At 42.6% G+C, this 12,524-nt stretch overlaps 1 protein-coding gene across 1 annotated transcript in view; it reads left to right on the top strand.

The window, feature by feature from the left end:
- Positions 1-219: 219 nt before the first annotated feature.
- Positions 220-12,524, top strand: part of KDM7A (lysine demethylase 7A) — an 81,639-nt gene continuing 69,334 nt past the window's right edge. The window contains exon 1 of the mRNA XM_077850137.1: positions 220-428. Within this exon, the coding sequence (XP_077706263.1) occupies positions 235-428 (194 nt within the window). The 5' untranslated portion in view covers positions 220-234. The remainder of the gene's footprint in view (positions 429-12,524) is intronic.

Below are 12,524 nucleotides of genomic sequence, written 5' to 3'. Positions count from 1 at the left end.
GTCGTGCGCGCGCCCCCCCTCCGGCCCCGGCCGCGACCTCGCGCGCGCGCACTGAGGCGCCGCCGCCGCCGCCGCCGCCGCCACCGCCGCCGCCGCGCCGCCGCGCCGCCGCGCCGCCGCCGCCGCCGCCGCGGCTGCTGCTCCGGCTGCTGCAGGAGGCGGCGCTGGCTGGCGGCTGCGCTCGCTCCAGTCGGCGAGCGGAGCAGCGAGCGAGCGTGTGTGTGTTTTTTAAAGATGGCCGGAGCGGCGGCGGCGGTGGCCGCGGGAGCAGCAGCTGGAGCCGCCGCGGCAGCCGTGTCGGTGGCGGCTCCGGGCCGGGCCTCGGCGCCCCCGCCGCCCCCGCCGGTGTACTGTGTGTGCCGGCAGCCGTACGACGTGAACCGCTTCATGATCGAGTGCGATATCTGCAAGGACTGGTTCCACGGCAGGTAAATAAACCCCCTCCAGCCCCGCCGCCGCCGCCGCCGCCGCCGGCCGCCCGCGCCCCCCTCCGCCCGCCCGGCCGCCGCGCCGCGCCAGGCGCCGAGCCCCCGGCCCGGGCAGCGGGGCGCGCGGGGCCCCGGGCGGGCGGAGGGGCGCCGGGGGGCTCGCCCGGCCGGGAGAAGAGTCGCCACAACACACGGGAACAAAGGGGGCCGGCCGAGAAGTTGGCAGGCGGGGACCGGGGCGAGGGGACGCGGCCGGGGCAGGCGCCGGCGGAGGCCCGCCGCCCCTCGCCGCGCCCGCAGCCCGGCCGCCGCCCGCCGCCCGGCCGCCCGGCCGCCCGGGGCTCCGGCCCGGAGTCGCCGCCCGGCGGGTCGCCCTGCCCGGCCGGCCGCAGCGCCTTCCTTCCTTCCTTCCTTCCTTCCGGGCGGCGGGCGGCGGGCGGCGGGCGGCTCGCCCCGGCTCGGGGGCTCCGGGAATCGCCGTCGCCCCCTCCCCCGCCGCGGTCCCGGTCGCGCCCCCGTCCCCGGTCTTCATCAAACTTCCGCGGCCGCGGGGCGCCGGGACGGGGGCGTCGGCAGCGCCAGCCGGCGGGGCCCGGAGGAGTAAACAGAGCAACAGATGAGGCGCGCTCGGGGACTTCAGGATGCCACTGGGAAGTTTGGGGCCGGGGGTCCCGGGCGGGCGGGCGGGCGCGCGGTCGGCTCGGACCCGGCCCCCGGCGCCCCGGTGCTGGCGGGGCTGGGGCGGGGGGCGTGGGCGGCAGGCCCCGGCGGTGGGGGGAGAGGGGGGAGAGGGGGGAGGACACCGCCCCGCCGCTGGTCCCCAGCCCCCCGCGTCGCCCCCGCGGCGCGCCTCAAACTTTACAAAGAGTGAAATCTCCCGTCGCGGGGGGGCCGGCGGCGGCGGGGCGGCCGGGGGGCGCGGGGGCGCGGGGGGGCGCGGGCCAACTCTGCGGCGGGGGCGGGCACCGCGGGCCCGGGCGGGGGCGGCGAGCGTCGCCCTCCGCCCCCGCCCCCGCGGCCGCCGGCGTTTGGGGTTTGACGTTTGTGAGAGCTCGGGGCCGCCTCCGCCGCCGAGCCGTCGACTCGTGTGTTTTGTAATCAAAGTGTGAGGCTAATAAAGGGCGGCGCCACAGCCTCTTGACTCCGGCGTGGGAGGGATTCGCAGGCATTTAAACAAAGAAACTAGTTGGGGCTGGGCTCCCAAAGTCCTTATTTGGGTGTCGTGGCAAAGCCCGCGGTCACCTTTGGGTGAAGCAGGTTACGCGGGCACCGCGTGGGGTCGTCGGTGGACGAGAGTCCGCTCGGGGCTAATAGCAGATATGGTGACTGTGATTGTAGGAAGTGTCCTTTGATTGACAGCAGGACATTTAAATACAGCCTCCGCTCCCCCCTCCCCTCCCCTGCCCTCCCCTCCCCAATTTTACAGAAACACTACGCGACCAGGCCAGATGTCTGAGTCTCCCTCTACTGGCCCTGGGAGAGAAAACCGCTTACATTACAGCGTTCTTTTCAGGCTTTAGTGCTAGGTACGTTTACTTCTGCTTCATCTTCGAGGAGTTTTATTGAATCAGGTTGCACAGCCCTTGACAGCAACAACAGTGAGAGGAAAAAAAAAAAAAAACCAACCATCCCTAAAATTGTCACTGTAAAAAGAGGACAGCGTCCTAATTTTGTCTATCAGGTAATCTTTCACAGTCTGGGTCTCAGCTTGGGGAATAATTATAACAACTTTGTCAACCTGTAATTAAGAATAAGTTATCTAAAATTCTTTTTTTATTACTCCAGATCGATTCCCTCCCCCCCCCCCCCCGTATTTTGATGACATGTATAACTGAAATTTGAACATATCACATCTTGGCAGTTCTATTTCTATATCCTCTCTTCCCATAACATACCCTAGGCAACTGGAGTAGATTATCCAAAAATCTAGGTTACATATAGGATAAAACCAGAATCCCTGGTGATTATGTAAATACTTACTTTTTTTTTCCCCAAAGAACTATTTTAGCTGCCAAAGAAACTTGTTCTGTTGTGCAATGTAGAAATGCAATATGTTAATAAATTGTAAACTAGAGTTTTATTTACCTTAATTTAAGGTGATTTAACACTATAACCATGGAGAGCTGCAGGTGGTTTATGAAAAATTTCGTAATGACATGCAAGTATAAATTTGGAAACAGAAGAAGTTTGAGGGGAAAATAAAGAGGGCATGTAAGGAGGAGGAAGACTGAGGCCAAAACAAATCGGCTCTACTTTATCCCATAAATTTGTGTGACTTCATATCTGTGCAAGTGACTCTGAAATGTGTGTTTTTTTGACCAGTGGTCCTTGAGAGTTTAATGTGGTTCAGATGTGAACAGTTAGAAAATTTAGTAATAATGCCCTGTCATGCAAAGACAGTTATCTTCTTAGCAAGTTTCTTAAGGAAGTATGGGTCATTTGGGTAATGTTAGAGAAAATAATGTTTATTGTACCGTAAAATAGGCAATTGCTTAACAAATGGAACACATCAAAATGTTCCTCATGTATTAATTTTTAAACAAATATCATTTGCTTAAGTGAGACTTGGCCCCTAAAGTACTAAGGTACAGTTACTCATGTCCATGCTCCTCTTTTCTTTGGTTTGGGGGGAGGTTAGGGAGGGGGTCCAACTGCAGAGGAGGAAGGGGGAATAGGAGTGCTGATAACAGAGAATTACCATTAATTACCAGGACAGTTTGTTGATGATTTTATTACTTCAAGTAGAAGAATTTTTTTCAAACTCAAGGAATCAGTGAGTTTTGGTATAAATTTGAGTTTATTCTGTCTGGAGTTTCAGACATCTGGAAATCTGAAAAGTTTTTGTCTTCATTTAGCCTGACAGGGAAAGAGGGGCTCTTCCTTGACACTTTTCGGCCAGATTGAATAGGACTGGCTTCCTCCGAGTTTGAGGGTGTTGAACTACTGCTTCCTTGGTGTTCAGAATTCCTATCCCCTAGGTCCCCTAAGGCTTTTTTCTAAGTGGGAGGGGAAAAGAATACTTGCCAGGGTACAATGTGTAATTGATATCCTAAGGACAGTGAGCTAAGGAATTAACAGGATTTTCCTGGGAAGGTTACTTCCTAGACATGGAGTTCTTTCTCTCTGGACCCTTGGTGGAAGTAAGACAATGGAGATCTTTCCTGATAATATCCCACCCCCTAATCTCTAGGCTAGAGGTCTTTCTTTAGTACTCTTAATATCGTCCTATACTGCCTTTATTAAATTGTGTATTAGTGTCTTCTGTCTCCCCATTTGAATGTAAAAACCTTTATTAGTCTTTTTTAGTCACGTATTCTCTTTGATTGACAAAATTAACATAGAAAAAATGAGAAGTACAGAAAAGTATTAAGAATATGAAAGTACCCTTGTCTTCCAGGGGTTATCAGTGTTTTAACATTTAAGGTATGTGCATATATTTCAAAAAAACTGGAATTCATTTTGTGCATTCCACTGTTAAAACCTAGGTTCTCTTATTAACATATACGTCTTCTTGTGTCTTTAATATTGTTTGAAAACGTTTTCATTGGTTGCATAATTAATTTCATGGAAGTGTGTTTTAAAATCATTCCCCTTTTGTTAGTTTTTTATGTTGTAAAAGGTATTAAGCTATTACTTCTTGTAATTCCTAGTGATGGATGGTTGACATCCTTCTAAACCATTGTGAGCATCTCTATTATTTCCTCAGAATAAATCACGTGAATTAATACATGTAAAACACTTAGAAGATCTAGCACTTGTGAGTACTCAATAAGAAATTCCCTTGAAGTAGAATTATTGGTCTCAGGGCACAGATAATTTCAAGCTTCTGGTACCTATTGCCAGATTGTCCTCCAGAAAGGTTCTTCCACTTTACACTCTCACCAGCAGTGCTCACTTCTAGTTCCCTGCATCATCCCCGACCTTAAGGTGTTATTAAACCCTCCCCCCCAAAAAACCAGCGAAACGCTTTGCCAGTCTGCAGATAGTGAACATTTATTTCCACCAAAAGACATACCCAAGATTGTTCACAGCAGTGCTATTCATATTATCCCTTAACTGGAACAGTGTAAATGTCATCAGCAGTAGATGGGATAAAATGTGGTATATCATAAGATAGAATGCTACCCGGTGATTAAAAAAAGAATGCCAGACGGAAACATGTCACAACACCGGCAAATGTCACAGACACAGGCTAAACAAAAGGAGTCAGGCATAACAGTGAATGCTGTTGGAGTCTCCTTATATGAAGTTCAGGTGCAGGCCTACTTGGGTGAGTGGAGTCAGACTGATGCTTACCTCTGGAAGGGTGTTTACCAAGGAGGCCCTATCAAGGGAGCTTCTGAAGTGCAGGAAGTGTTCTAGATCTTAATCTTGGGTGGTGGTCACATACGTGTATGCAGATGTAAAAATTCCCTGACATATATATGTGCTGGAGATCTTAAAAAATGATTGTAATGGTTGAAGGGTACTTCAACGCTAAAAAAGAAAAATTAATAATTTACCATTTTGGCAGCTGACGTGTTATTTTGTGACTTTGTTTCTTGGCTCTGTCTTGTCCCTGTCTTTAATGGGATTGCCCCTTGTGTTTTACTGTTAAGTATAATGTTGGCTTTGGCCCAGAGTTTGCAGTATGTGTGGCGCTGTTCTTGGTGCTAGGAATATAGCAATGAACCAAACAGTCTTTGCTCTCTTGTAACTTATATTCTAGTGGGGGAAGAGAGAGAAATATATATGACAAAAAGAGAAGGAAATTGAGTTAGGAGAAAAGAAGGGCCCCGGGGGATAGTAGAAGGCCACTACTATTTAAATGGCGAGGTTATGGAAGGCCTTCAGAAGGAGGCATTTGAACACAAGATATTTTGGATTTTACTCAGAGCAAATGATGGATGTATTTTGAGTAGAAGAGTAAATGATTTGTAACCTTTAAAAGGTTCACTCTGGCTTCTGTGTGGAGAATAGACTGGGGGGAGGCAAAGGTGATAGGCCAACCAGGAAAAAGGCTATTGTAATCATCCAGGTGAGAGATGATTTTAAAAGTTGGAGTCCGTTTTGGTAATTTTCAAATGTGTAATAATTTTTATTTCTGAGGCTTGAATGAATGAGGAGCTTACTTTATGAGAATGGAAACATTTTATCTGAATAGTGCTGTTGGGTAGCAGTTTCTGAGGTAGTCACTCTAGAGTCCTGGAATTCACACAGACACTTACTCACCAAGTGTGAGGTACTGTTCTGATTGTGTTAGATGTATTAATTAGCTCATCTATTTCTCAACTTCTATTTCTTAACCTTGCTGGGTAAGTGTTATTATTGTCCTTATTTTGCAGATGGGATCTGAGGGTTAGAGAGGTCAGTAACTCTCCCAGGGTTACAGAGCTAGAAGGTCATATAGAGCTAGCCGATCTGACTTCATTCAGGTCGCTGACTCCTGAGCTCACTCTCTCGACCAGTAGTAGGTGGTACTGGCTTTCTTCTCCCTTGTCTGTCTTTATCCTGGGGTGTGAAGGGGCATAGGTGGAACAGATGCAGCAGGGTTCCAGAGAGAATGGTACATCTAGAACCAATATACTTTTGTTTTTGTTCTGTATTAGGTTATTGTCTTTAGCGTGAATATGTTAAAAATGGTCATAACTGCTTTGGGAACAGTATTTATAAAATATTTGAGAAGTTTTATAATTTAACTCTGTTTTCAGGTTTGTTCCAATGGATTTCTTATTGGAATGTATTTTTATTTTTTAAATTAGGGTTAAAATATTTTTAAAATTGATTTCATATACATTTCCTTGTAATGATGAAATTACTTTTAGTGTTACGACATAAACTTACTAGGTGAACATATATCTTCCTGTAACAGAACAGGACTAGAATTTCTTAGTATCTTTTTTTTTTTAAGATTTTATTTATTTGACAGCGAGAGAGCGTAAGGCAGGGGAGTGACAGAGGGACAGGGAGAAGGAGGCTCCCCGCTGAGCAGGGAACCCAATGCAGGGGTCCATCCCAGGACCCTGGGATCATGACGTGAGCCAAAACCAATTGAGCCACCCAGGTGCCTCTCGATATCTTTTTTTTTTTAGTAACAGTTTATCATAAGAAAAAATAGGAGTATTATTTTCATGTGTTTCACTTAATACAAGTATATGTGTATTTTATAGATATATATATACACGTATACACATATATGTGTATGTGTGTATATATATATAGACATATGGATCTTACTGGATCTTGTTATTTGAACAAAATTTGATTTGATGTGGGAGTCTTATCTAAAGCTGCTTGGAAGCAGTGACATATAGTTCTCTCATCAAGCTTTTTTAAAATTTTTAACTTCAGTTTGGGGCAGATTTCTGCTTGGTATGCTCTCCTATCCTGTGTTCTTACGTATGAAATTGAGTTTACTGAATATCCAAGGGGAAAGAATGCCTTTATATTTGATGATCTGAAGTGGGAGCTTAAGAATAATGGAACAGGTGTAGGGGAATTTGATTATAAAGCAAACTGGTTGGTTTGAGCAATTCAACTCCACAATAATTTGCACAGGTTTTGAGCAGTTGGCCAGTGGTGATCTTGCAGCTGCTACCAAGTTTCTGATTCTTTTTGGAAGTGATGTTTTATTAATATAGTAATTGTTTACTTACTTTTCCACTAATATTAACACTATAATTTTTCCCATTAATTAAAGTATGATTTAATGGTAACCTGGATGATTTTAGTATGTGTTTCTGTGAGCTCTGGTTCCTTTTATTGGAGAATGGTTTTTAGAAACTGAGGCCTGGCATTAGAGGGTTCATTGCTGCAGGCGTTTTCTGTGGACAGAGCTAAGAAATTTACTCTGCAGACACATCTTTGTTTCTGTTCTATATACTTGTATGTTTTAAAACTTAAGAGTTTTCTAGTGATGACTTTGATTCTAATCCAATACCACATGGTTCATTTTAGCCTTCCCCCTTTCCTTACTTGTAACTGTTTTGTCCAACACTGAGAAATCTAGCTCTAATTATCTACAATAGAGTTATGTTTTGTTCCATCCTAGTGTATACATAAAGTAGTTCTAGAATTGCTAACTCATACCCTTGTAATAAATTTTTAACTAAATTACAGTATTTCTTTATGGTTCTTTTTGTTTTTAGCCTTATATCTATAATATCTTTAGCCTTACTATATCTAATAAATATCGGTAATATCTAGCCTATAATTTTCAGATAGCTGTAACAGCTAGTAAGACACTTTTTCCACACTTAACCTAGGTTCTGTTCTTTTCTTCCCCAGTTTAGGGTATTATATCACTTATTTGTAATAATGTTTGGTTTATTTGTTGCATTTTGGATTCCTCCTACATCCTGATTAGTTTTAATTATTGGTTTATATGTAGAGTATGTAAAATAATACCAGGGTTCTAAGTAGTTAGGGTTATATATGAAAAGGTATATGAAGAAGTGTCATACCCTCTTCATCTCTCCAATGCCTTTCCATCCCTTTGCCACCCACTTCTCTTTAGTTTCTGGTTTATTCAGTGTGGAGTTTTTGTTTCTTTTCCCACAGATTGGCAGATAAATGTGTATTTTCTTTAATCTACTTCCTTTACAAAAGGGTAGCTTCTGTGATAAGTACTCTTATTTGCTCCCCCCCCCCAATAATATATACAGGAAAACATTTCATGTCAGCTCATAGAGCTCTTCCTTATTCTTTTTAATAGCTGTATAATACTCCTTCATGTGTACGTTCTCTATTTTATTCATCCATTCTCTTGTGTATGGGCATTTAGGTTGTTTATAATATTTTGCAATTGCAGATAATTACTAAAAAAGTACAACCTTGTGTATGTGTATTTTCATATTGTTGGAGGTGTATTCAGGTTAGATTCCTAGAAGTGGGATTACTTGGTCGAAAGATAAGTGCATCTGTTGTTTTGTTAAGATTATCAGATTTCCCTCCAGAATGCTTGGACCAGTTTGCATTTACACCAACAGGGTACGGATGCATGTTTTTCCCCATATTCTTGCTATCAGACTGTTTTCTTATCTTTTAATCTTTGCCAATCTGATAGGTGAAAAATGTTTTATGTTTTAATCTGCATTTTTCTAATTACAAGTGAGTTTGAACATTTCATATATTTGAGAGCCATTTTCTTTCTTTTTTTAAAAAATCTGTTTATAACTTTTTCTTATTTTTTAATTTTATTTATTTATTTATTTATTTATTTATTTTATTATTATTTTTTCTGATTCTTTTTTAAAGAGCTCTCCTGGAGTTCTTTACATTAGGGCTACTGGGCCTTTATGCCATATATAAATATTCTCTCCAAGTTTGTAGTTGTTTTTTTTTTTTTTTTTTTTTTTCCGTTTTGTCTTGGTGATTTTTTTTTCTTTGCCATGCAAATTAAAACATATTTATGTAGTCCTATCTATCAATCTTTTATTGGCTCTGGATTTTGAGTCATGATTAGCAAGCTTTTCTCTACCCCAAGGTTAAAGAGGATTTTTACTTGTATTTTCTTTTAGAACTTGTATGGTTCTGTTTTTCTTTTTTCTTTTCTTTCTCTTTTTTTTTCTTTTACATCTAGATCCCTAATCCATTTGGAATTTATTCTTGTGTATGGTATCAAATAGGGATGTAATTTAATTTTTTTCCTAAATAAATTTTCCTGACTGTCCCAGCACTATTTATTACAAAGCTCATATTTAGCGGCTCAGCTGGTTGAGCATCTGACTCGATTTCAGCTCAGGCCATAATTTCAGGATCCTAGGATGGAGCCTGGCCTTGGACTCTGTGCTACGGGTGGATTCTGCTTGGGATTTTCTCCCCTGTCCCTGTCCCTCTCCTCCTCCTCCCCTTCTCTCTCTGGCCCTTCCCCTGCCTATGTGTGCCTTGCTCTGGCTTGCTTGCTCTCTCAAATAAATAAATCTTTTTTTTTTTTTAACTCATATTTACCCCAGTAATTTGACATGCCACCTTTGTCATAGCTGAAATTCTCTATACTTGGATCAGTTTCTGCACTTTCTGTTCTTTTCCACTGATCTGTTTATTTACTCTTGTATCACTACCACACTTTTAATTATGGAGGCTTTTATTGTATGTTTTGAAGTCTGGTAAAACTTGAAAGTCTCAACCTTGTAGTCTGTTATTTTCAGTGTTTTTCTGGCTGTTCTTGCAGGTTTATTTTTCCATATGAAAAAATAGTAGCAACTTGCCTAATTTCATTAAAAGCTTGTTGATATCTTGGGGTACCTGGGTGGCTCGATTGAGCGTTGGACTCTTGGTTTCAGGTCAGGTCATTATCTCAGGGTCGTGGGATTGAGCCCTCAGTAGAGCTCTGAGCTCAGTGTGGAGTCTCCTTGAGATTTTCTCCCTCTGCCTTATCCTCTGCCCCTCTCCCCGCTCCCGTGCTTGCATCTTCTGTCTCAATTGACTAAAAAAATTTTTAAAAGCTTGTTGATATTTTAAAGCCAGAAATAGACTCTTAATTATAGAGAACAATCCCAGAGGGGAGGGAGGGTCGGGGAATGGATGAAATAGGTGAGGGCACTTGTCCCGGTGAGCACAGGGTGATTTATGGAAGTGTTGAATTACTGCGTTGTACACCTGAAACTACTATAACATTGTATGTTAACTAACTGGAATTAAAATTAAAACTTAAAAAAATTTTTTTATTTATTTATGATAGTCACACAGAGAGAGAGAGAGGCAGAGACATAGGCAGAGGGAGAAGCAGGCTCCATGCACTGGGAGCCCCACGTGGGATTCGATCCCGGGTCTCCAGGATCGCGCCCTAGGCCAAAGGCAGGCACTAAACCGCTGCGCCACCCAGGGTTCCCAAAATTAAAACTTTTAAAAAAAGCTTCTCAATATTTTATTGGTATTAAATTGAATTTCTAGATTAATTTAGGGAAAATTGACTTTCTGTGATGTTGAGTCTTTATCCGAGAACAGGGATGCCTCTTTATTTAAATCTAGTGACTTTCAGATATGTTAAAATTTTTTCTATAGATTTTGCAAATGTGTTAGTTTATTCCTATATATTGTTTTCTTTGTTACTATTATAAATGAGCTTTTCTCTATTATTTGCTTGCTAATTGGTTATTGGTCGTATATATGACGATTTGACTTTTCATTGTTACTTTACTTTTCTGCTATTTTACCAAAAGAATTGTTAGTGTTAGCTGTATCATCAGTTCACTGGAGGTTCCTATCATATGCAAATAGGTTTCTTTGCTTCCTTACCAATTCTGCCTCTATTTTTTTTTCCAATTCTGCCTCTAAATGAATTCTCTTACACTTAATACCCAAGAATTCTCTTACATTTAATTTCAGAGGCTTATATCCCTTACAGTATTAAATAGTGGTGGAGATAGCTGCTTTGAACAGCCTCAGGTAAAAATATTTTTCACTACATGCTTCACTTGGATATTTAAGTTGTATTCTGGTGATGCTTTGTGTCTAAGTTTAAAAATGTTATTCTGTATCAAAATTTTAAAATGGCCACTGCTTGAGGAACCTGGGTGGCTCAGTTGGTTAAACGACTGCTCAGGTCTTGATCCCAGGATTGAGCCCTGAGTCCAGCTCAGGGGAGAGTCGGCTTCTCTCTCTCTCCATCTGCCCCCATCTCCCACCTGCACACTCTCTCAAATAAATAAAATCTTTAATAAATAAATAAATTAAAAAATAATGCTACTTTTGGTCATTTTTAGTGTAAAAAATTGACAAATAGAACTGACATAGAGGAACACATAAACACAGAGCAAGGGATGCCTGGGTGGCTCAGTGGTTGAGCGTCCACTTTTGGCTCAGGGTGTGATCCTGGGGTCCCAGGATCGAGTCCCGCATCGGGCTCCTTGCATGGAGCCTGCTTCTCCTCCCTCTGCCTGTGTCTCTGCCTCTGTGTGTGTGTGTCATGAATAAATAAATAAAATCTTAAAAAAAAAAAACACTGAGCAAGTAATGTGTATATATATGTATGTAAATATAATAGGAATCTTTAATGATCCAGGAATTTTTCTAAAGCAGCATTTTCTAACCTGTGTTTTGTGAACCCCAAGGGTTTGAGGTATCCTGGGAGTTTATTTCTTTTAATTTGTTTTATAAAAAAATGAGGATTTTTTTCTTTTAGTAGATTAGCTTGGGTGCCTCTGTGTGTATAGGAACAAGTATTCATGGTTAGTGGGAATCGGTTGATTGTTATCAAGATTGAATTACTGGTTTGGTTTGTCATTCAGCTGAGTACTGCTAGCTACCATGATGGTTTTGACTTTAATTTTAATGTTTTTCTGAGAAAATTTTAAACATACACAAAAGTAGACTGAATAGTATAATGTACTCCCAGGTTAACCATCACTTTGCTTCAGTGATTGTTGATTCATGAGCAGTCTAGCTTCAGTTGACCCTCCTCCTTCTATTGTATTTAGTTTTTGGTTTTTTGAGATTTTTAATTTTTAAAGAAATCTCTACAGTCAACGTGGGGCTTGAACTTAGAACTCTGAGATCAAGAGTTGCATGCTCTACTGACTGAGCTGGCCAGGCAACCCCACAGTTAGTTATTTTGAAGCAAATTTGTGACAATATCATTATATTTCTGCATATTTGCATATTTCAGCACATATGTCTGTAAGATAAGGCCTCTTTTAGAAAAATATTATTACCACAATCAAAAGTAATTGCCAATTCCTTAAAATCATGAAATATTGTTCAAATTTCCAAATGTCTCAAAATGTCATTACTTTTTCTGCTCCTTGAATCAAGATCCAAATAGTCTACACACTGTGATTAGTTCATATGTTGTAAGTCTTTTAATCTGTAGCAGTAGTTCTCAACTGGATGGGTTTCATCTCCCACCAGAAGATGCTTGGTAATGTCTAGAAACATTTTTTTGAGGGCAGAGGTGTTGCTACCGGAATCCTGTAGGTAAAGGGCAGGGATGCTGCTAAATATCCTCCACAGCACAGCCCCCACGAGGAAGGACTGTCCATCTCTAATTCTAATACATCAGAAATCAATGTTAAAGAACATACAATGACATATCTCATTTGTATTTTATTTTGGGGAGGGGGAGTAAAACACTTTGAGAATGTTTTGTGAAAAAGTGGAGAACTTATCTTCTGTAAT

This window comes from Canis aureus, chromosome 15, assembly GCF_053574225.1.
Source record: "Canis aureus isolate CA01 chromosome 15, VMU_Caureus_v.1.0, whole genome shotgun sequence".
NCBI classification, from domain to species: domain Eukaryota; kingdom Metazoa; phylum Chordata; class Mammalia; order Carnivora; family Canidae; genus Canis; species Canis aureus.
The sequence above is the reverse complement of the archived record's forward strand: the minus strand, read 5'-3'. Positions and strand labels throughout refer to the sequence as shown.